The 26,327-nt window shown below is 33.8% G+C and overlaps 1 protein-coding gene across 4 annotated transcripts in view; it reads left to right on the top strand.

Moving 5' to 3' along the window:
* LRP1B (LDL receptor related protein 1B) overlaps window positions 1-26,327 on the top strand; it is a 1,907,075-nt gene that overhangs the window by 1,428,581 nt on the left and 452,167 nt on the right. For all 4 annotated transcript variants that reach the window (XM_086718488.1, XM_025932005.2, XM_086718489.1 and 1 more), the window contains exons 36-41: window positions 3,089-3,223; window positions 3,801-3,930; window positions 20,227-20,353; window positions 20,490-20,641; window positions 20,938-21,062; window positions 22,619-22,990. In XM_086718488.1, the coding sequence (XP_086574614.1) occupies window positions 3,089-3,223; window positions 3,801-3,930; window positions 20,227-20,353; window positions 20,490-20,641; window positions 20,938-21,062; window positions 22,619-22,990 (1,041 nt within the window). The remainder of the gene's footprint in view (window positions 1-3,088; window positions 3,224-3,800; window positions 3,931-20,226; window positions 20,354-20,489; window positions 20,642-20,937; window positions 21,063-22,618; window positions 22,991-26,327) is intronic.

Below are 26,327 nucleotides of genomic sequence, written 5' to 3'. Positions count from 1 at the left end.
CCCCTGCTCATGATCTGTCTCTCTCTCTCTCAAAAATAAATAAACATTAAAAAAAATTAAGAAAAGTAAGATTCATATGCAGAATAGGGTATTTTTCCCTAATACTTGTGAAGATTGTTGTGAATGGATCTTGCAAAATTACTTACCTGTTCTATGTATATGCTGCTCATGCTACACTATTGTGAATTGTTAGTCAATTTTTTCATGTACATACCTTCTCCTTATTGAGCATATAAAGTTTCTTCTGGTAATTGCTATGTCTTCCTTGTATCCCCTTCCAGACAGTCTTTGTATGGCTTATCACATTCATTCATTTGTTTGCCAGACATTTACTTTGGGCTTACTATATGTGTCAGGTACTACTCTAAGTGCTAGGGATAAAGCAGTAAACAAAATAAAGCCCCAACCCTCACAAAGATTACATTTCTGTGAGATAAGACAGACACTAAAGAAACAAACCAATATATAATGGGTTTGACAGTAATAAACGCTAAGGACAAAAATAGGTTCAGTAAGGGGCGTAGAACATGCCCAGAAAATAATGTTTTATAGAGTAGTCAGGGAAAGTTTCAGTAAGAAGGGCTAAGCTAAGACAGGGCTGTGCAGATATCTGAGGAAAGTGCTTCCAAACAAAAATAGTAATATAAAGAATCTTAGACTGATAGTATTTGGTTTGTGTTAGGAAGAGGAAGATCTGTGTTACCAGAGATGATGAGCGAGGGGGAGAGTGGAAGGATGTCAGGTGAGAGTGGGTTGAAGGGTGTGTGTAGATGATGAAAGTCATGGGAGGGAAATTTAATTTTACCTTGGATGAGATGGCAAATGATTAGAGAGTTTGAGTGGAAGGGAGAGAAATGATCTTGTTTACCTTTTCAAAGGGTAACAATGACCCCTAAGTAGAAAAAGGACTCTGGAGGAAAGGGGAGTACTGAGGCAAAAGTGAAGCGGGGCAATAAGTTAGGAAGCTATTTGCAATACAGTTGACCTTGGACATTAATGGGGTTGACCCCTGCACAGTTGAAAATCTGCATATAACTTTTGACTCCCTCAGAACTTAACTACTAATAGCCTACTATTGACTAGAAACCTTACCAATAACATAATTAACACATACTTTTAACACATATTTCGTATGTGTTATATTATATGCTATTATATGTATTATATGCTATATTCTTACAATAAAGGAAGCTAGAAAAAGAAAAGGTTATTAAGAAAAATGTAAGAGAAATACATTTACAGTATGGAAAGTACTGAATTTATTGATGCTGTGAGTTTCTATCATCTGTTTACAAGATAAATTGTGTGTCAGTGCCTATATCAATATTGTTCAATGTATTTATTGAAAGAAATCCACATGTAAGTAGACCCACACAGTTCAAACTCAGGTTGTTCAAGATTCAACTGTACTTTAGGCAAGAGTTAATAATAGTTTGGATTACATTATAAGCAGTGGAGTGTATGAGAGGTGGTTGGATGATGGATATGATTTGAAAGAAGAATAAAAAGGGCAAAACTAATTGGTAATAGATTGAATATGAGAATATTGGGGTGATGGATTAGATGTGAAGTTTGAGAAAAAGTAATCAAGGATAATATGAGGTTTTTAGCCCAAGAAACAAAGGATGGAGATGCCATCTATCATACTGTTGTGACATGTGGAGTTGCTTTGTGGAAGATTATAAGACAAGGGTGTTTCCAGTAGAAATCCAGAATTGGTCCTTCATATACCAAGATTTCCTTGTCTAGCTACAAGTGGAGATACAAAGTGGGCAGTTAGATATGTGGGTCTAACATTTGTGGAAGAGATCTGGATTAGGTATAATGCTTAGTGTTCATGCAAAAATAATGCTTATTGTTGTTGATTGATTCACTCTTTCAAAATGAAATCATGTTAACTAATACTTTTACAAAATTGGAAAAAATCAAACAAATTTTTGCTTTCCAGATATATATTTGAAAATGTTACCTGCTCTGCTTCAAACAATTACATATTTGACTTAACCATTCTTGAGAACAAGGGGGTTTTGGAATCTTTTTTCAATTAGGCAAAGAGTTTAGACTGTATTTTAATAGAAATGGAATCTCAAAACTTACTGATAAATGGCTTTATTATACTAATTGCTTTTTCTTTATTTCCATAGTCTGTCACTGTGCCAGAGGGAAATTATATTGGTCTTAAAGGATTTGTTCTTCAAATGGCCACGTAGGTCACAACACGAAAACTTACTTAGTTGGTGGCAAATTTATTATTTAATGATTTGTCCCCAGCGTCTTTCTGGTGGCTATTTTTAAAATCATTGGTCTATAATTGCTACCCTTTATGCATATGCATGCACATATAATATATTTCATTTGTAATCTTTAGACACATTTTTCATTCAAATATTCAAAAAGCACTGTTATTTAAAGACTCTATGATAGGATAGAGCCATTTTTCAAGTATGCTTAAGCCCATTTGTCCAATGAGAGTTTGAAAAATAATGTAAGGGGTTTGCAGTTGACATTTGGGAAACTAGCTCCTCAGAAGGAATAATTGGATTCTAGGGCATTTTTAAGGCTTTATACATTTTGAATGACCTTATGCTTAAAACACTCTTGATGCAGTTGAAATGCCCTTATGTTTCTTTTCCATTCTGTCTCTACTTTGAGACTTTGTTGATTGTCTCCAATAGTATTCTTTTTTATATTTAGAGGACTCAGACACAGGTATGGGTGTGAAGACAAAAACTGTGGTCCAAAATAGCATGGTTTGATATCAAGATTGCAAAATAATGTGGGATAAGTATTTATTGAGTTAAAATGAGTAGGAAAATGAAGAAAAAATAATAAAGGATGTGATAGGTCATTTCCATATATATTTCAAAAGTACTTTAAAAATTCATTTGACTAGGTCCTTTCATGTTGTTTTAATATATTCATTACTATTTGTTTTAATAAATTGTCCTGAAAACTATTTATACACGTAGTACACCCAAAATACTAATGCAATGTGATCCTAATACATATATCAATATATCGATACCTTTTATAGTGTATGTGTATGTTTTTTGTTTTTGTTTTTTTTTTCTTTCTGTCTTATCCATAGAAAATGATACCATCTACTGGACAGACATGGGCTTCAATAAAATTAGCCGAGCTAAAAGAGATCAGACTTGGAAAGAAGATATCATTACCAATGGCTTGGGAAGAGTGGAGGGGATAGCTATTGACTGGATTGCTGGTATAATCCATGGCTTTTTCTGTTTTCATTTCACACCTATTTTGTTAGGGTCTCAATCTCCTTCATAAAAATTCTGTTTCCGACTCATAACAATTTTTTTTTCGTACTTCTAGCCACAGGGATAAATAGTCTCTTTTGCTCTTGGCTTCATTCTTTCTAATGCTTTTGAGCCTTTGGACAAGTGTTTTTATGCAGAAGTAGATTATGTAGTGGTAACTTTGCCCAAATCTCCTGAGAACTGTGAGGCAGGTAAACAAAAGTGTCAGAAGTTCTCTTTTGCCTGCAGTCAGTAGAAAGTTAAAATAGATCCCTTCTTTAGGTGAGAAGTTTCAACTTATTTGTAACACATAAATGTTTCATTATATGGTTTAAACTACAGATGTGTGAGATTAGAAAGTATTTGCATATTAGTTTATTTACAGCTTTCTGCTTAGGAATTGCACACATAAAAATAAATATAGGAAGTAAATGATTTCTTGATAGTTATGTGAATGCTCAGAAAGTTAATTTTAGCCATAACTAATAAATCATTTTCTTTCTCACAACTATATTATAAACACATGTGTATTTCTCCTAGGTAACATATATTGGACAGACCATGGTTTCAACTTAATTGAAGTTGCAAGACTCAATGGCTCTTTCCGTTATGTAATTATTTCCCAAGGCCTGGATCAACCAAGATCTATAGCTGTGCACCCAGAGAAAGGGTAATTTTAAGCTTTATGTGTACCTTGAGTTTTAAGTGAGTTTTTGTAAGTTTCATTTAAAAAATCCAGATGTCCATATTAATATTTATTTTTAGTTATAATGTTTGAAACAAAACTCAGTATCTTACCTAACCACAAGAAAAAGTTTATTTTCACTCCGTGGTGTATATTTTAGCACATATTTGATGGGGTCATATTTATTATGCATTTCTTTAATGTATGTGTAAATCCAAGTAAGTATACCAATATATTTCCAGATTCTGAATTTAAAGTTCTGCCCTATGACTGTTTACAAAACAGGTACTCAATTATTTGCTGAATGAATGATAGCCAACTTCATTCTTCAATATTTCTAAAGCTTCGGTTTCCATTTACAAGTCTGTGATCGCCATGCAACATGTTCATTCCAAACATTGTATTATTTTTTTCTCCCGGAGTTCCAGATAAATATGTCTACCTGCCTTTTTGACATCTCTGTTTTTCCATTTGGTTGTTTCATAGGCACTCAGATTGTGCATATCTAACATGGAAGTGAATTCAATCTGCCATCAAATTCTGTTAATTTTTTTTTCTAAATATTATCAATCTACCACTTTCCATCTTTGTTACTTCCACTCTAATTAAATCTGTTCTTATCTTACACATACACCACTGCAGTGACTTCACAATTGATCTCCTAACATTAAAGGCAGAGTGACGTTTTCTTTTTCTTTTTGCTTTTTTTTTTCTTTTCATATAAAGCTTGCATAAATCCTTTCAAGGGATTCCCATTGACTTTTGTGAAGAGTCCATAATTTCTGTTGTGATCCTTCTTCATCAGGTCTTATGTAAATATTCAGTCGCAAACTCCTGCTACTGCCTCTTTAGTATCACAGTCAATCTCTGGACTTCATAGTTTTAAAAATATGTTCACATATTTCCTATTTTCTTCTACTCCTAGTCTTTGAATAATCTCTTTACTTTATTGGCAGTGTTTTCTTTCCTACTTTGCTAAATTTTATTTGTTTTTCCCTGGCTTTGTAAATAGATCAGATAATTCTGTTCTGTGACACCAAAGTACCTAGTACTTTCATTTTTTATAAATTCTGTGCATTAATATTTGCCTATTTGCTTATATTTATTTGCTTAGTAGCTCTATTTTTTCACTGGACTGGGTAATGTCTCTATTCTTTACTGTGCTATGAGGAGAATAGTCATGTGTGTTTGCTTTATTTCTCTATCCCCAGGGCTTAGTATACTGGCTGGCAAAGAATAAGTTGCTGACTGATAACTGCTTTTCTCTTAAGCAATAATATAGAGGTAGTCCTATTACAAAACTATATAACTTCACACCACAGCGTTTCTTTCACTGCTAGTATGATTTGACTTAAGGGTTTTTTGTTTCTTTGTTTTTAAAGAGTGGATATTTTTAAGTTAATACAACTCCTCTTACTTTTGGAGGGGTGAAAAAGTGGACCATGGTGTATTAGATACACAGCGTTATCTAAACACTGATTTAGAATGGAGTCTATATATGTAAAATATCAGTTCAACTCTCATGAAAGTCTAAAAGCTTTTATTTGTTATAGGTTGTATGTAGTTTTTCCAATATCATCATTTGCTTTATTTTCTTGACAGATGCTATAAAAATAAGTCATGGCATTAGTATGATAAAAAAACAACAACAAAGAAGGTTAATATAAGAGAGGGAAATAACACCAACAGTTTGTCATACTTCAAGCAAAGATTACCATCTATAAATTGAAAAAGCTGCATTGGTTTAGAATTGCTCTTGAATGCAAAACGTTAGAGTGAAAGTCTATAGGGATTTCTCTTTCTACCTTTCTCAGTTGCCATCTTCACTAGGTTATATTTTGTCTTATACTTGATGTTATGGTCCCGTGTTATAACATTCTTGATAAATATTCAGGGAGTATGTTTAGACTTAAGGAGGAGGGAGATAAGATAAAACACCTTTTCCTTGCTAGATCTTCTGGTTTTATTTGGGAAAAGTTTTCATGTCAGTTCCTTTGTTTTCCCTTAACTGGAAATGTGTTACATGCCCATCCTTAGACCAGTCAATACCCAAAGGGAAGACATTATTTTGACATATTTAGACAAGTTATATTTCATCAACTGAGCTGGCATAAGTTCCCAGACCAAACAGGATATACTGCATATCTAAACAAACTCAGTTTCTAATACTAGGGCAGATCTCAAGGAGAGGTGGATTTCAAGAGACAATATGGGGAAGAAGGAAACCAGTTCTCCTGATTGTTCTATTTCGTAGTCATTCCAACACACTCTCCTTTGTTAGTTCTTTTTTCTCTTTGACACCTTAATGCTGGAGTTCCCCACATCTCAGTCTTTGGTGTTTTTCTCTTCTGTGGTGGTCTCATCCCCCCTAAATGTTAAAGATTTTAAAATGTTTATAGCCATACCTCACTCTAAACTCTAGATTTTTATGTTTTTGTATATTGCTTATTCAACATTTTCAATTAGAGGGCTGTGGCTGATTTTATTTTCCAAGATGATTACAATAATATCTGGCATTCCACATGCTTTTCTTAAAATGTGACATTGACTCTTGCAAACAGAAAAGGGGAACATCTTTTCCATATACTGGAATTTGGGTGGGCCTATGACTATTATGGAAGTGATACGTTGTAAAATCTGAGGCTACATCATAAAAGAAGATAAAACTTCCACATAGTTCTCTTGGGAAGCTCTTAGAGGCCAGCCACTCTGCTGTGAGCAAGCCAAGCAACCCTTTGGAGGGGCCAGTGTAGTTCCCACCAATAACTCTAGCTAAGGTCCAAGTTGACAGCCAGCACCAACTGCTGGACATGTTGAGTGAGTGAAACTAAATGATCCCAGTCCCTAGCTCTTAGGTTACCTCAGCCTTGGTGTCACCACCCGCCAGTGTGAATAAGGGGTGAGTTATTTCTGCTGAGCTCTGATCAAGTTGCAGATGCGGAAGTAATTAAATTGTTATTGTTTTCAGCTTTTAAATTTATAAGGGTTTACTAACTAAAAGACGATCTACCAGAAATCTTATCCTTAACAGGCTCAAAACTAAACTGAATCTTTCTCTACAATTGTGAGTTCTACATTAGTTAATGCCAATTCTATTATTTTAGTTTCTTAGGTCAAAACACTCGGTATGATCTTTGGTGTCTCTCTCATATGCCCTGTATCCAATATACTAGGAATTCTATTGCCTTTGGCTTCTAAATGCATTCATATTTTATATACTTCTCATAATTTCCATTGTTACACTATAACCTGAGCCATTGTCACCTTTGCCAACATTTCTTGATTGTGGTTTACCATCTTATTCCCTTGTACTCCTACAGTCTGTTCTTCATGTAGTAGGTGAATTATCCTTCTGGAATGTAAATAGATGTCACATCTATTAAAAGCTGACAAAAAACCTAGAGTGTTATTATTTCCTCCACTTAACAGATAAGGAAACTGAGTCAGCTATTTTAAATACTATTCTGTTATCAAGCTGATATGTGGGAGTTAGGTTTTTCTAATCTCCAAAAATTATGCTACATTGTATGGATATGCATTTGTGTGTGCTACATGTTACACATATACATTTATAGTGGTAGGCATTACAGAAATTAATAACCAAAAATATCAAACATATAAAAAAGCAGTTCTAACAGTTTCAGGATAAAATTGTATTGAAAATTTAAAGGTCAGAACTGTAAGTGAAAGAGTAGACAATAATGAGAAAATGCTGGGAAAAAAATTAGGAAAGGAAGCTTACAAAATAATTGAGCTGGATCTGACTTCTTCTGCTGTTGAGTCTGTTGCCTACCACCACGTGCCCATGGACAAAGGCCATTGCATATTAAGACTAGGAAGGGAGGGTGTGATCTTGTTTAATTCCAAGAATAAGACAACGTGACTCAATTGATCGTGTCCACAGCACCCTCATAAACTTGAAAATAAAAATGTACTCTATTAAAGTATTTTAAAAATATATTTTTAAGTTCTAATTTATAATCAAACAATGAATCATTATAGCCTCTATAGAGAAAACTTGATCATTTGCTATATTGCGAATAAGTATTCTAATGGCAAGAAAAAATATAATTTGAGTGTTATGAAATCCCATAGATACATAGGAAATGAGTTGGTTTCTAATAAAGAATTTCTTCCCTTTGTATTTGTAATAAGCCAAACACCTCCTTTGTATGATAGCGACTTCCTTGTGCCTGGCCTATTATAGATTCATGCAGTTCAGTTTAGCAGGCCTCTTGCTGCTGCTACTTGCCAATCTGCTACTTGAAACCTAGTATACACCCTCAAGTTGTTATTCTAGGTCTTCTTTTCCTTAAGTATATTTTTATATCTCCATAGCCATCTTAACATATAAATATACCTACTTCTCTCTAGGGTGATTGAGATCATCACGCAAAGGAACCCACATATACTCTACTTTCTGTCAGTTTATTAAAAAAAAAAACAAAACAAAAAACACACACATTTACCGAGTGCAGCACACGCTGTGTGCGAGGTCATGTCAGTGCATCTCCATCACATCTTCAGCCTTCAATTCAGTACATTTTGACAAAATAGGGCTGCTTACTATGTAAAAGACGCTGGTGGGCGCCATGAAGTATGATAGTATAATTAAGAGGCTGCTTCTGTTCACAATTGAGTTTTCTGTTTAAACTTACAGTCTAAACAAATACAAAATTTCGTTTACAATAATAGTCTCATATTGTAAAGTGAGAGTCATTTGCAGGCATAAAAAGACTAGATCAATGTGACTCAAGCCTAAATATCGTATCTAAATCTCATGTTGACATAACTTCCATGAGACCATTTTAAAGTTACATAGAATTTTAAGAAAAAAGAGATCACGCATAATGAGAGTAAGTAATCCAAGTGAGGGTAGTAGATGACTTGAAGGAGAGAGGTTTCTTTTTTTTTAAATTTTTTTAAATGTTTATTTACTTTTGAGAGAGACAGAGACAGAATGCGAGTGGGTTAGGGGCAGAGAGAGAGGGAGACACAGAATCAGAAGCAGGCTCCAGGCTCTGAGCTGTCAGCACAGAGACCGATGCGGGGCTCGAACCCATGAGCTGTGAGATCGTAACCTGAGCCGAAGTCGGTCACTCTACCGACTGAGACACCCAGGCACCCCAAGGAGAGAGGTTTCTGAGATGGGCTAAGATTATATTATATGAAGAAATAGAATAAGCAAAGAATTGGTAGTAGCAAAGCAAAGGCCATTGGCAAGTGTATAGCTACATAGGGAAGAGCTATGATGCAGCTGGGATAAATTGGGGCCGTAAAATCGGCAACAGAATTCCCCACATATTAAGGGAATTACCATGAAGACATTTTTTTCCAGTTTACCAAGTGGAATCTAAAATAGTCCTAGACCCTCTGTCCTAAGCCTTCTCCCTGAACCCAAATAAGTCACATAAGCAATGATAGAAGTGGGATGAGTTTATTGAAGTTGTAGCATTCTTTAAACTGGGGAATTCTTAGAAATAGTTACCATCTGAGACAGATTGTTATGGGGGAGGGGTTTTTTTCTTCACCCTCAAGCCAAGTGATTGAGAAAGCTGGAGGCAAATATGTAAAGGGGAGACTAAAAGAAAGAGAAAAGAGAAGTAAATGGAAAGAAAAGAAAAAAAATAAGGCACTTTCTCACTGCAAGTCTTCAGCCCAGCAGGAGTCCAATCAAAGTTGGTGAGAGGGAAGAAAACTTTAAAATACATATGAAATAAAAGACTGGATTCAGAAAGATCCCATCTTTTGTACCAGAAAAAAAAATCTTAACAATATTATTTGTTCTTTTAACTAAAATAGTCTTGGAAGTCCTGGATTCTTCCTGAGATAGCATATTCTGGAGAAGAGATTTTCAGTAGAGCATAAATGGAATCAGGAGTTGCATAAATATAAAGTTACTTTGTTTTATTTCAACAGTTTAGACTCTGCAATAAACCATGGTGATGGATGAGATTACCCAAGAGAAAAAAAGAAGTCTAAAGACAAAAAAGAGAGAGAGAGAGAGAGAGAGAGAGAGAGAATGTTTATTGTTAGGGGATAAAGTGATTAAAAGAGTGGAAAAGAAAGCCAGCAATAAGGCAAAAGAGGGAAAAATAACCATTTCAAGTCCTCAGAAAATTACTGTATCATGAAAGTCAAGGGAAGACCACTCCAGGAAGAACAGTGTGCCCGCGGTAAAGAATTTAGGAGGGATTAAAGCAGAGAACAGAATGTGCAATCGATGATGGAGATGACATTACTAATTTTTATCAATTTCCAGAAATTGCTAAAGACAGAGGCCAAATATAAAGAATGAGTAAGTGACAGATAATTAGAAAGTAGAGCTAGCATATTTAGTCTCCAGTGACAGAAACTTGGGCAATGAAGGGAAAGTAGGAAAAACAGAAATGTTGAGAAGACAGTAGAGTATAGAGGAAGTTTTCTTTAGTATAGGAGTGAGGGGGTACTCTACAAGTTCATAGGCAGAGGGGGAGAAACTGACAGGAAGGCAAGTTCCAGAGAGTGTAGTTGGAACTTAGACAAGGAAGAAGTAATAGGGTGGAACAAGAAGAATAGGGGACCAGAAAGCAGATGTACAAAATTTACATCTTACATCAGGTATTCAAGAAACAGATCCTGGAATGAGAATTCAGTTCAGGAAGTAAGAGAGAAGCAGAGTAGGAAAAGGGGAAAGACAAACAAAGATTCAACTGTGAGCAAAAGTCTGGGTCTCAGCCTGATAACTTGTGGATCTCTGGAGTATAAAATTTACTTCAAAGCAAGGGAACTTTACTTTCAAACTCCCACCCAAGCATTGGAAAGGGGCAACCCTTGGGAGACATACACTCCCAAGATTTCTAACTCTCAGCACTACTTGTGAAAGAAGAGTTGTGGCTTAAGAGGACAGGTCCTCTTAAGAAAAGTGCCTGTAAGAACTGTAAGAGGCAAAGGACACAGAGACCGTGCACTGGAGTGCATAGAACTAGGAAACAAGATCTGAGAGTGTCTAGGTGGAGTACCAAGTATATACTACAGTTGGGAACCACAGGTTAGATGTTTCCTACCTTTGAGATCTTTTGAAATATCTTAATCTCAAATACCTATGTCCTTTTTGGTTACTGAAAGGATGAGATGAGGTAAATTTAAGCGGGAACATTGAATTAGGAGAATTTCTCTCCCCCTTCTAGTTTTGGAGATGGAATGAAAAGATAGGATATGGCAGTAGAATATATTTTAGCAATTCAATTACTGAAATTGAAGAAAGTCATAAATGATAGTATGAGTAAGGTTAGCAGCTTTAAATGAATAGGTAAGTTTTGCTGAAACTTGTGCTGAATAGAATATGAACAAAAGGATTTAAAGCAACATGAGTTTAGCTGGGATGGATTTCTAGAATCTAATCAGTATGTTTCTATGACCTTGAATAATAACATTCAGCAGTTGAGAAGCAGCGAGGGGAAAAAAAAAGGAAAAAAAATTGAGTCAAAAAGGGAGCGTGAGATGACAGACTCAAAGTTGAATTGTAATGGAATAACCTTTGGTTACCAGTCAGGAGCTGAGGTCTAGAAGTTAGTGATGCAATCAAGGAAACCAAAAGCAGCAGATTAAGGTCAGAGTAAGGAGTTAGGACATTAATGACCAAGACAACTCAACAAATTAAGAGATGATTTTAGAATTGGTAAAATTGGAAATGGAGCTGTCTCATGTGTTACTTAAAATTAGTGTGTGGCCTTGCTTATGTAAGGCAGAGGCAAAGGAGAGGTGGAAGTCCTTGGAACAGATGAGGTGAACCATGAACTGAGATGTTCACAAAGCCATCAACATGAGTCATGAAGTCCCTAAGAATGTCAGCAGTGGAGGGAGAAGACGGCAGAGTTTTCAGTGAGTAGTAATACAATTAAATAAATTTGGTGGTTAATTGTGATAGTGATTATGTGGTGGTACAAGAAAATAGGATGTGTGAATTCATGCTGTAAATGTTTTGAAATAAGTGGGTATAACCTCAGAGAAAGTTGTCTTTCTTACTTAAATCTTCTTCACTTTAATGGCATTTATTTCCTCTGGTATCTCATGCAGTAACTCTTCTATTCTATCATCTTTAACTAGTCCTTTTATTCTATCATCTTTAACTAGTCCTTTCAATGAAACCCTTCCCATTTCTTCCAAATAGCATCAGATCTCTGCTATTTGACTCCCCCCACAACAAACACAAACACATCAAACACAAACAAACAAAAAACACAGCAACTTATTTTTCTCTGCATGTTACTTCTTAACTTAGAATAAAGAAGTTCTCTTCTTTCCATAATTGTTAAAATTTATCCATAGCCAAATTCAGATTTTTTCCAGATTTCACACCATTTGCCTTCTGTTTGATTTATTTCTCCATTGATTATCCACTCAAGACTTTATTTTCTCTGTTACTTTCTCTAAATCTGAGTTTTCTTGCTGTATCTAACCTATTCCATATACGTCCTTTGCATCTCTCTCTCCTTATATGTCTTTGTATGCCATTCTCTCTCTTGCTATATTTACCCTTTACCATGTATTGTCGTGTTTTTTTTTTTACTTTAATTACTGCATTACATCCAAAATCTCATCTTCATCCCTTCACTTATGTTTCCATTTTCCTTTAGAAAATCTTTATTTGAATGTCCACTGTTACAGAAATTTACATATCCTCCTACCTCTAGTCTAGTGACTTCGTTTCGTAACTATGGCATGTCTTTTTGCTCTGACAAGATTGAAATTTACTTTAGACTTTGTGTAGTTTTTCATCATCTATTTCTTTCTTTATTTTTTAAACATTTTTAGTGTTTGTTTATTTTTGAGAGACAGAGAGACAGAGCACAAGTGGGGGAGGGGCAGTGAGAGAGAGAGGGGAGACACAGAATCCAAAACAGGCTCCAGGCTCCAAGCTGTCAGCACAAAGCCTGATGCAGGGCTCAAACCCATGAACCCTGAGATCATGACCTGAGCCGAAGTCGGACACTCAAGTGACTGAGCCATCCAGGGTCCCCTTTCATCACCTATTTCTATCTGTCACTAACTTCTGTCATATCTTCTCTCCAGATGTCTCTTAGATCTTCCATATATTTCTCTTGCAACTTTGAGCTCAGCACTGATTCGGCTTGAGGAGCTCATTAAATATTTTTGGATTTCCTAATTATGAGCCCCCAGAACAAGATTTATATTTTATTTCACAAAACAAGAAATCTTTGACATATGTGGCATTCATTTAAATATTATTTACCTCCATACCTTCACTTCTTCTTAAAAACATTTCTTAACTGTTAATTAAGTCACATGGATAGATATTTGTCAGGACTTATAATTAAGAATTGATACAACTTTTAAATAAACATTTTCGGGAAATGTTTATTATACTCGGAAATATTAGTTTCTCCCTATACATTATCCACGTTTTACTGACTTGAGTTCAGAAAAGAAAAAAAGGCTTAAAAGTGACCAGTCCATGTAAAAATTATCCAAACATTGGTTTCTAAGTGTCAAAATTTTATCATATGAATAAAGTACAGCATTTTTATATTCTGTTTGTAGTTAAAGCATGGTAGGTGGTATTACCAGGGGAAAAGGTAAACCATAATGGAGTAAATTAGCTGAATCCAAGATATAACTGTGCCTTGAAAAGTGGGCATGAAGCCTGTTTTGAACAATGGAGACTTGAAGTTTTTTTTAAATGTAACCAAATACAAAGTAGAAAGCATGTATGAATTTACTTCAGCTTGAAAAATTAGTTTCTACCTTCTATTGATTTTTTGGTAAGGCATCACTTCCATTTAAAAAATTGAAATACAATATATATATTTTATGTGAAAAACACTTTCTACAGTAGAAGCCACAGTATGTCACCACATGATACCAAAAAAGTTGATTAACTTCTTGTAGTATATTACATCTAAGTGAAACACAAATACTCTGATTTTGTTTTCTTTAGACGCCATAGCTTAACAATAGTTTAACATCTGTTGAGATACCAAGTGTATCGCATACTTTAACACCATATCTCAGAGTATGCTTTTATCTTAAGGCAAGATGACACATATAAAAATGAAGTAGAATTAAGTTTCATTTGCAATTGAAATACTGGTGCAACCAGGGTGTTAGTATATAAGATTAAGATACAATGATGGTCAAATAACTTGGAAACAGTTATACCCCAAATTATAGCCAGCTTTCTCTACAGGTATATAAGAGAGGCATATAATCAAATTATAATGACAAATGAAAGAAAAGTGTCACAATATTTTTTACTAGGAATTTTCTCAAATATTCTGCAAACACCCTTGTTTCAAACTTAGGTTTGCTCACCTAATCTTTTACCATATGCTTTATCTTTATTCCTTAACATCTAAACGTGAATCTTGGATCTTACTCCCCTTGCTAAAAGGAGAGAAGAAGGACTGGAAGTGATCAAGGTGCCCTGGGCTATCCTTGTAACTCTTGGGTTGGTGGAGGAGAAAGAGTGTACAGAAAGGTCATGCCACCTCCTAGTACAAGAGGGAACTTTTGGTCTGGACCACCAAAGCCATGTTCAATGGAAACCAGAAATAGCCACACACAAATGCATGACTTTACGTTGATTTTTAAAGGGATCTGACCAATAAAACTGTGGTAAAAGGTAAAAAAGAAGTTTGCAAGATTGATTTCTCTATCCACCTATAGAAATTGTCTCTGCTTCTTTCAATGTGGAATACCCAGGGTGGGTTGGGTATGACTGATAAGACAGATCGGAGGTCATGAAACAAATCAGAAATTTCTGTGTAATGTTTTAAGAATCAGCACATGAGTACTAGTAGTAGGCTCTAGGAGTCAAGGTATTAAATATTTCATAGGAAAATACATAAAGGGTAAACATCAAATATTATATATTAGAGATACTATAAATGAATAAAATATAGACCATTTACTCAGGAAAAACACTATGAACATGTAAATAGCAAACCAATATCATATATGTACATAGACATGTATGTGTATATGTATATATTTGTTAAAATGAGAGGGTGTGCAATGAGGCAGGGTATAAATAAAATAAGGGACTAAATATAGTGCAGGCTATAAACAGAATATGCTGTATCATCACAGATGCCAAATACATTTTTCTTTGTGAAGAATTTTTCCTGATAATTCTCCAGTATTGGCTGGACTTACACATAACAATTGTGTCACTCAATATTGCAGAGTAGTGAATCAAGAAGGAATCTGATATAGAACTTAAGGATAACAGAAACCAGAACAAGTCCTGTAGAATAAATGGTAAATACTGTTTTAGACTTAAACAGAGAAAGAGAATGACCCAGATGGCCTGTATCTTTATTTTGGCTCAAAAGAAAAGTTAATTTCTGAAGTTACTTATAGAAATGACAACTTCTCTCACCATCGCACTTCAGTATTTTCAGTGTTGAAGCCTATACTTTTACGACTTAGAGACTTACACCTAGCAAGTTTTAAGTATTTCTTTTGGCATTTTTCTTAAGGCAAATCTTTACCCATTTGCCTCTGCCATTAAACAGTGAGTTTCATGAGGGTCACTGAGTCCAGTTCATTTTATAGCAACAACTGCTAGCATTACATAACAACATTAATATTGGTTGAATGAGTACGTGACTGCACTGAAAGAATACATTTGAGAATCATCCACCAAACTACAGACAAAAATAAATAAATAAATGAATAAAATAAAAAGAAGAAAAGCAGTGTTCAAGGTTATACTGTCTCTAGACTCTTCCTTTTAACAGAGTGTCCCTCTATCTGTGCTTGAGTTCTTTTTATGTTATAGGAACCTCTAAGCAAAAGTAACACATTCAGGACTTGAAAAGTGATTTGGGATTGCCATGTAATGCTTTCTCAAAGCAAAATTGCACATAAATGAAGGAAAAGGAAATGCAAAGAAACACTCACAGGAATAGAGAAGGTTCTTCATTACAGCGTATATCTCTCAGAGGGGATGCAGGATGCCATTTCATGTATTCGTGAAATGTATTCAAATTTGTATAATATGTTATTTACATGTGCCTTAAAGATTGAGACATTGACGTGTTGGCCTATGAAGTACTCGATTAGTATGAGTTTAAAGTAATTCTAATGAAACTGCTAAGACATTGAAAGTTACAAGCAGTTTGTCAAAAGCTCATGCTCACACAAAGGCTAGCTGGTGTTGTTAATTTGTAGGTTTGTTTGGTTTTTTATATTTTTTGCTGATACAGTATCTCGCTATTGCCCATGGTGTGGCAGAGGAATCTTCTCAACCAAGGCAACTGCCTATAAAAGAATTATATGATCTTTATTTTTGTGCCTGCATGGACATTTTTGGTTATCTCATCTTTGTTTAGCATACGTGATAAAGTATATAAATCATGCTGTCCTATAAGGATGTAAAAATGGGAAAAAATGGTGAGTTCATTGTAAAAATTGCAGCCCAGATCTGTGTTCAGAGGAAATAGTTTAGCAGTCAAATTAAGAATCTTAAACCCAAAGAAAATGATTGATTCAAATTAGTTTCTTTTCACTATTGTTCATATATCTATAAGAATCACCCTTAATACTATTCCTTTTATGATAATTTAGACTTATTCAGTATTCTTTTTCCACCTCACACTTTTTACCCTTCCCCAGCAAAGCCAAAGCTTTGTTTTCATGTTACTTTTATTTCTCAAAAAATATTTATTCGAAATTGGCATTTATAATATTTTGTATATTTTTCAACTTTAATTGTGATAGAAAAAGATTTGCTTTCCTTGATAAGTATACCTGCATGTAAAGTAATTCTGACATCAGTACGCTGGTTATATGGTCAATTCAGTAAACTTTCGAAGACTCTAAGTGTATCCTAAGCCTTTGGGAATTCCAGTGCTCCTAAATCTTTTGCCTATTTTTCAAATGTCAATAATTAATTGGAATTACTACTTGAACATAGTATGCATTCATTGTACATTTTCCTGCCAAGAACTGTGTCTCATAAGACAATAAGGATATTTGTGTTATGATGATTTCTGACAGTATTCTTATAATCCTTCAAACCACTTTTGAATGCCCCATTTGTATTTTTTTTTTTTATTTTAAATCTGTAACTGCAAGCCCCTGTAAGTATGGGAATTTACAGTTTAAGACAAATTATCATCCAGAGAAACTTCAATTATATAACATAACATTTGATTTTGACAATTCTGAAAATTTCTAGGTCTGGGATAAACTTGAGAAGTATCTTAAGTGCTAGATTAACCAAGCTAGGGATCTAAAGGCAGTTTCCTTCATTATATCATTCAATTCAACAAACATTTCACTACAGCAAATTTTGAACTCAAATGGGGACATCGGTCTGTAATGCTGCCACTGAATCTTAATTTCCGTGGGGTCTCAAAACCAGTGATAAGGATTTTCATTTATTCCCTTCATGAAAAAGTTACACTTAGATACAAAGAATCTATGTTCGTTAAAGATATCTCAAGTACATCTATGTAAATTACTATCTTAAATTATTCATAAGTTTCTCCCTGCAGTTTCATAAGCTTAGTGTTCTTTCTCTACATTTAGTTATAATCCCTGAAGGTTCTCACGGTGCTAATTCTATTCAATTTGTTATTTTTAATTTTTGTTTAAGGAGAAAATAAATTACTCTTTTCCTGAAATTCATAAAATGCCGCTTAACTTAAGTAGGTATAGAATCTTTTAGTTTTATTAAGTTGATAAATTGTTTAGCCATAAAAGTGGTTCCTGTAGTCAGATTTGGCGTCATATATAATGATAATTTACCTAATCACTACTGAAAATTTGAGTAAAATCTGTACTCACAATAGTTTTATTTTGAGTAATTCTAGTTCTTAATTTTATTGTTATTCATCCAGGCCTCCTGCATGGAAGTAATACAGATTTAAAATGCAAAGGGACTACTAGAGAAAAAAAGAATGAGAGACTGGTTTCTTGATACTAGGGCTTTTTTCATGGCTTGTTCTGTGTTTTTTAAGTATGAAGATCTTTGTTCTAATTCCTTATACCTAAGGAAAAGTAGCATTTTATATGAGATTATTATATTATTGTATTATGTTTATATTTTGTGAGACAACATAGAGAATACACCACAGGCCTGGGTTAGTAAAGCCTGAGTGAAGTTCCTGGCTTTGACCCTTTCTTACCAGCTGTGTGACTGGATGATTGACTTCCTGAGCCACAGTTTCCATAGCTGTGAGAAGCAGAGCTAAATTTGTTAAATGAGTTGATTTGCTCTGTTCACTCAAAATATTTTTATTTATTTTTTAAAATAATATTTGTATTATTCATTTAGTACATCTGAAAGCAGATTACTATTAAATAAAAGGGATATTGTACATATTTCCTTTCATATTTAAACTCTGGAGTATGTTAGGGGTGCCTGGGTGGCTCAGTCCAGTGAGCTTCTTTCTCCACTTCGGCTCCCATGATCTCATGGTTCATGAGCTGGTGCCCAGCGTCAGGCTCTGTGCTGACAGCTCAGAGCCTGGAGCCTACTTTGGAGTCTGTGTCTCCCTCTCTCTCTGCCCCTCCCCTGCTCACATTCTGTCTCTCTCTGTCTCTCAAAAATAAATAAACATTAAAAAATAAATTAAAAAAAATAAACTGGAGTATGTTAAAATAGATGACAACAATCAGACTGAATAAGCACCTGTCTGTCTTGGCTCCCAAAATGCCTCCTTCACAGTGTTATGCCCCCTGCCATTTTGACACAGTGATTGATTAGTCATTTTAGGAGCATTATTAAAACTTTTTCCTTAAAAAGTTAAATGGAGCAACAAATTTGGCCTCCCAGTTATTTTATTTTTTTAATACAATGAGAATCTCCATTAAAGTTTAAAAATCTTAACTTTAATGAAAACATAGATTTTTTATGGCTATTTCAACCTATAGCTAACCAATAAAATGCTGGTTGGATTTCTTGTACGAAGTTTTCCCTTTCTAATTATAGACCATATAAATATGAACGAAAGCTTCTTCAGGATTAATATACTTGGAATTCTAGCCACACCTTCTTTTTCATCTGGTTGTGAAAGTCCAGCACATTTATTTTATACAGCATTTCCATGAAAAAAATCAACTTTTAAAATAAATCAAAACAATATGCGTAAAGGGAATACATATATTTTTATGTAGTTTAAGTATCTTTTTATGGATAAATAATACATTTGAGTGGATACAAAATATGAATGTACATCTTTGATTTTTCTATATGCAACCTCATTTTCTCATGTATGATCACTCATATATACGTATTCAAATATGCACAAAATACGCATTCATTGTTGCCTGGATGAATCAATGATTGCCATATTTTTCTAAATTCTAATCACTGCTGTTTCCTGACAGCTAAATAAAAACTTCAGTGGACATAATTTCAAAAGAATGGATCTTGTTTATCTGAAAGCATGGATTTTGTATTGTAATATAAATATTATGTATGCTGAACGAATGAGCAAAAGAAAGCATGAATAATATGCCTTCTGTTTTTCTACATTTAGTTTTTTGACATGTTTTATTTCAGCATACTCTGGATTTTCTTTCTGTATTTCATTTTCTTCCATGTTCTATTTTGTATTATGTGATTACTATAATAGGAATATCTGCTTTTGTATGAATCTATGTTTTATGATTGCTTCACAAGATAACTTACAAAATTCAAATTAGAATGGTTACATTTATCAGTGTAATTGGACAGAACTGAAATTATAGTGCATTCATATATATATTAATAAATATTTATCTCCCACTAATTTTATTTTAAAATTTTTCTATTTCCTAGTGCTGTAGGTATAATAGTAGATGAAAATGAGAAAAGATCACAGTCTTCATTGAGCTTATTATCCAATGAGGGCAAAAAAACATTAATAAAAATAACACTGTAAAGAAATATAAGAACTATAACACTGTAAATTTCACTCTAATCCATGCAGAGTATAGGGTAAAATAATCAGAACACAGAAGAATTTTTGAGGGAAATGATGTTTGCAATGGGAACAAGAGCAAATGAGGCAAACAGGTTGGAGAAGAGCAAGCATTTCAGACAGGGAGTAGCCTATGCAAAGTATTTTGGAGGGATTTTGAATCCATCCTTGTGATTTCTATGAATCGTTAAATATTTTTTAAAATAAAAAAATTCTTTTTCACAAATATAAACACATGGATGTTGATTTCTAAAATGTATTATTTTTGTTCTATTGGTATGAATGTCACTGCTTTATTGTTAATAATATGGGTTTTTTTTTGTATTTATCTGCATATTACTATAAATCAACAATTTCATTTCAGCTATTTGTTCTGGACTGAATGGGGACAGATGCCCTGCATTGGAAAAGCTCGCTTAGATGGCTCCGAGAAGGTTATCCTTGTAAGCATGGGAATAACATGGCCAAATGGTATCTCCATTGACTATGAGGTGTGTTGGATTTCTTAAGTATTTAAAGCGCATTAACTGCCAACTTGCATTAATCCACTCTTAGTGTTCTCTTATTTTTTTAATAAACTACTTAATCCAAAACAGCTTGTAACATTACTTTTCAATCGATCTTTAGGAAAACAAATTGTACTGGTGTGATGCTCGTACAGACAAAATAGAAAGAATTGACCTTGAGACTGGAGGGAATCGTGAGATGGTGCTGTCAGGGAGCAATGTGGATATGTTTTCAGTTGCGGTCTTTGGGGCTTACATCTACTGGTCTGACAGGTAATTTATTTTTTCATAAGTATTTGAGTCTCAAAATGTTATTTCAGTGCCAGTTGCTTTACCCTTGTAGGATTAGCCATTCCCTAGCAAGGGCACAAAAAGGATCTCACAAAGCCATGTGATTTCCACAGAAAGTCAGGCACTCTTGCTATTCCAGGCTCAAGCGTTTCAATGTCACAGACTAAAGTTGGTTTCTTTCCCCTTCTGCTTGGCCATCTGTTACCTTCAGTTTAAATAACTGGCTTGATGTGAATTACTTAAAGATTGTTGATCACGTATGTCCAACTTTTTGTCAGAGCACATGCCAACGGGTCCATCAGAAGAGGCCACAAGAATGATGCCACAGAAACCGTAACCATGAGAACAGGTCTTGGAGTCAACCTGAAGGAAGTTAAAATCTTTAACCGAGTAAGAGAGAAAGGTCAGCATTCTTATAAAATAAATATATCTTACATTATTTCTCTCCTTTTTAAAAAATATTAATCAAAGTTAGAGATTCTTATATGAATCCAAAACCTCAAAACTGTATTTTTTAACATCTAATTTCCTATAAAAATCATACAGTAGTCTAATGAAATGAATACACAATAGTTCATACATAGATAGTTTTGCCTTAGACAGTGTATTTATATGGACATGTTATATGCCTGGCATGCCTTCAGTATAGGTTTGGGCTAAGTAATGTAGAAAATTTTGATAAATATACATACTCGACAAAAAAATACAAAGCACAATTAGGATATTAGAGAGTAAAAGTTGCCAAAGCTACGTGTTTTGGGTTATGTTTTAATATATAAAGTGATATGGCTTCAGAAGTTTGCTATTGGTGTGAAATATTTCTGAAGTCATCAATCCCTTAAAATGTGTTTTTTGAAACTGATATAAATGTGGTTTGGATTTTTTTTTAATTTACCTCAATTAAGTGTCCATTTTATGTCATTAAATATCCATATTAATGTCCATTAAAATAAATTGTAATTAATTTTCTTGACATCAAAGGAATGTATAATAATTTTATAGTTGATGATGGATTCATGGAAGAAAATCAGCCGTATGGAGCAATCTTGATAGTATATTACATCTTCACTCAAAACTGAAGTAAAAACTTACGCTTAATATACTTAGGAGGTTAGGTACATTGGCACTGTAAATTTCTTTGATAGCTTTCATATTTCATAGACACAGATTTTAAAGCAGTGCACTGTTTGTTGGGGAACTCAGTTCATGTTTTGAGAAAATTGTTATTTGTGCCAAAGATTACAGTACATGAAACCTATTGCAATCTCAGCATCAAGTTTCAAAAAAGAGATATACACTTAACTGGCTGATTACAAGAAAAATGTAATGATTTTATTTAGATGATAATTAGAGCAGAAGAATGCAGTCTTTTAAATCAGAAATCCAAGATTTAAACTGGTGTGAAAAAAGTCAGTATTTTATAGTATTTGACTTTTTTACTGACCAGTATTAAGAATAATAATAATAAAAAATAACAGACTATTCAACATTATTTTTAAAGATATTTCTGTAAGAGGGCTCCCTGAGTGGCACAGTTAGTTAAGTGACTCTTTTTTTTTTTTTTTTTTTAATGTTTATTTATTTTTGAGAGAGAGAGTGACACAGAGTGTGAGCAGGGGAGGGGCAGAGAGAGAGGGAGACAGAATCTGAAGCAGGTTTCAGGCTCTGAGATGTCAGCACAGAGCCTGATGCAGGGCTGGAAGCACGAACCATGAGGCCATGACCTGAGCCAAAGTCGGACACTTAACTGACTGAGCCACCCAGGCACCCCTAAGTGACTCTTGTTATTAGCTCAGGTCTTGATTTCAGGATAGTGAGTTAAAGCCCTCCACTGGGCTCCATGCAGTGCATGAAGCTTACTTTAAACATTTTTTTTCTGAAAGAAAAATCATTTGAAAACAAAATAAAAAACCAAACATATATGTTTGTATATGTGTGTGTCTTTTTTTTCCTATTTAGGGACCAATGTTTGTGAAAAGGACAATGGTGGATGCCAGCAACTTTGTCTTTATCGAGGAAATTCTCGGAGAACTTGCACTTGTGCCCATGGATATTTAGCAGAGGATGGAGTTACTTGCCTAAGGCATGAAGGCTATTTGCTATATTCAGGGAGAACAATATTAAAAAGTATACATCTTTCTGATGAAACCAATTTAAATTCACCAATAAGGCCATATGAAAATCCACATTATTTTAAGAATGTCATAGCCTTGGCTTTTGACTATAATCAAAGAAGAAAAGGTACCAACCGAATCTTTTACAGCGATGCACACTTTGGAAATATACAGCTTATTAAAGATAACTGGGAAGACAGACAAGTAATCGTTGAAAGTAAGTACAATATTTTTTTAAATACTTTGGTGAAAATGAGTATCATTTGCATTAGCAGAGAAATTAGAATGGTAATTGTATGTAGTAATTACATTTTTTTGAGTTTATATTCAAGAATAATGCACCTATGTTATCTGATCTGCTGAAAGTCAAAGAAGCAATTAACCGTTAGCATGTACAGTATGTATATTATGATTATTAGTTTCTAATCATGGATCTTTCAATATAATCCTTGACAGTGTCTTTTTGTACGTATATCAAAATTCATGGAAATTTTTTTTCAGTATAAAACTATACTAATTTTATTTTCTTCTTCTGGGGGTGAAATTATATCTTTAGGAATATCTGCCTAATTTTATTCAGTGAATTGTATTTTCTCAAACAAATATCAGAGATTATTATTTGTGTGTGTGTGTGTGTGTGTGTGTATAGTAGTGTTGAGAAAATGTTAGTAAATACATACTATTTTAAAATATTTTTATATTTTAAGGGACATATTCATTCCAGCAAAATATTGTTATTCATGTAGTTTATTGTTTTATATTTGTATTGTTTATTCATATAGTTATTCATATTGTTTAGAGAAACATCTTTCCTGCCATCCAACTTTCAACAAGGATGATCTTTACATTCCTGATATAACCTCTTGTTTTTCTCTCTGTGTGATTTTCATATATCCCTCACTTTTCCAATTTCATTATACTTGAAGACAATCCTTTTCATTACTTTTTAAATTATAAAATAATGCATAAATTAATTGTATTCAAGTAAAATAGATTTAAAAACTAAATTTCTGCCTTATCACTGCAACATCAATTCCATTTACTTACCCATAACAGCAGTCATGTCTTCAGAACTTTTTTCATGTAATGTGTATCTCATTTGTAATTACAAAATTGAATGATACTATATGCATATTCAGATTTTTTATATATGTACCTTGAAAAGTTTTTATTTCCTATTTAAGACTCTATCTAATTCTTTTGAAAGCCTGTGCCTATTTTACACTAAATATAAACTAATCATTTTGTTCTGATAAACATTTATTTCTGGTATTTCATCATTACCTACAATCTCAAAATGACCATTTGTGCATATAAATATTTTTATTCACACATGTGAGTATTTCTTTAGCATAGAATCCTAGAAATAGAATTGCAGAATCAATCAGTATTTATTGTAATTTTTAGCTGGTCAAATTCCTGCCAAAAAGACCATACCAGTTTCTATTTTCATCAAATGTATATGAAAAGGCTTATTGTCTCACACTGTTTTCAACAATAATTTCATAATTTTTATTAATTTATGACTATCTAATTTGTAAGAAAAGTCAACTTATATTAATATACCTGATAGCTAGTGAAATATAACATCTACTATATGTTTACTCATTTAAATGTAAGTATAAATATGGTCAAACTTATTATACATTGCCACCAATGCAATGCCTAACATTCTGCTAGGCCAGTATTTGTTTATTCAAATCTTACTCAGATTTTCCAAATTAGTTCAAACATATACTTGTATAAATATATATTATCATTTCTTTATTCTCTAGGTTACTACACTTATTGATAATTTCATACCAGTTGTAAATTACAGAACGTGCCAATATGCCATTTTGGGGTGTGTGTGTGTGTGTGTGTGTGTGTGTGTGTTTGAAAAAGAGAGAGAGACAGAGGGAGGGAGATAACGCAACTGTAACAATATTGATCATAAAGTACAGACATATTTGAGATTTATCAACTCAGTATATGTATAGGAAGTTTAGATTATACTACTACTCTAGTCGTCCGTTTCTTCTAGACTGATACAGTTCAGAGTTGAAAGTGCTTGCATTATATCCACAATATATTAATTAATTTATTAATTCATTTTCTATGCTCCAGAATTTTTGTCAGGTATTCTGGTTATAAAGTTGAATACCAGCCCTATACAGGCCTTTAGAAGCCACAGTTTCAGAAGAGACTGCAAATAAACATTGAAATTCAGTAGAAGCCACAAGATACTAAAAGACTAGAGAATTAAAAAAAAAACAAAAAACAAACAAACAAACAAAAAAAAAAAAAACTGTTTGGGGAAGACTATAAGATGCCACTGACCTGAGTTGAGGACACTTAAAAGATCAATAGAAACCTATTAGTAGACTGGGGCAGGTAGAGGAGGAGAGGAAGAAAAAATAATTCTAGACCTGTGGTCCTCAAGTGTGGTGTCCTGGGGACTCCTGATAGGTGTTTGAGGAGTCTAAGAGATCAATAGTATTTTCATAATAATACTAGATAATTGCCTTTCCACAGAATTGACCTTTGCATTGATGGTGTGAAAGCAGTGGTGGCCAAACTGCTGACAACTTAGTGCTAATTAAAGCAATGGCACTAAACTGTATTAGTAGTCATTGTATTTTTCAATGCTGCTTAATAGCAGAGAAAAAAAAAAGCCTGTTTCACTTAAGAACATCCTTAAAGAGAGTAAAACATTTTTATTTTATTAAATCCTGATCCTACAGTACACATCTCTTTATTAGTCTATGTGATGAAATACACATAGGACACTTTTGCTGCATTCTGAACTTCATTGGCTGCCTAAAGGAAACCAAGTATTTGTGTGATTATTTGGGTCCATGCTTCTTTTAAGGAACACCATGCTTTACTTGAAAGAGTGAGGAACATATAGTCTATGGTTATTCAAACCTTGGTGTGTAGCAGACATTTTCTAAAGAACGAATACAATGAGTCTGTCACTACAAGGAAAATGACTTCCAATATCTGCTGCAAATAATAGAAATCAAGCTTTCATGTAAAAGTTACAATTCCGGAGGATTTATATCGAGTACAGTAAGCTTGATGACTTCCCAGTGCTTAAAGGCTTTTCTGATGATATGGGTGTTGGTATTATTGAGCTAATTTTTTGCACAATGAAATGTGTCAACAGATATGCTTAACTTAGGGAACCAATATTTTTCAAATGACATGATAAAAAAGTCATGAATGGGTAAATGATCCATTCAAAGTGTAGGATGGACCAATGGATTTTAATATGATAGAGTATGAAAAGTTCACCAGTATGGTTTCTGATTCCACACTGAAGCTAAGCTTTAAGTAACTACCACTTGTTATGTGTTAGTAGAGTGTGAAAGAATATCCAGAATTATCTGAAAAGGCTACTAAAACACCTTTCTCTTCCAACTTCATAGCTGTGTGAGGCTGGATTTTCTTCACATATTTCAACTAAAACAACCTAACAGGAAAAGAAGCCGATGTGTGAACCTAGCTGTCTTCTAGTAATCCAGAAACTAAACAGACTTGTAAAATTTTAAAACAGTATTCCGTTCTCATTT

This window comes from Puma concolor, chromosome C1 (genome assembly GCF_028749965.1).
Source record: "Puma concolor isolate L17-30 chromosome C1, mPumCon1.1.hap2, whole genome shotgun sequence".
Classification (NCBI taxonomy): domain Eukaryota; kingdom Metazoa; phylum Chordata; class Mammalia; order Carnivora; family Felidae; genus Puma; species Puma concolor.
Note: the sequence above shows the minus strand (reverse complement) of the source record. Positions and strands in the feature narration are given on the sequence as shown.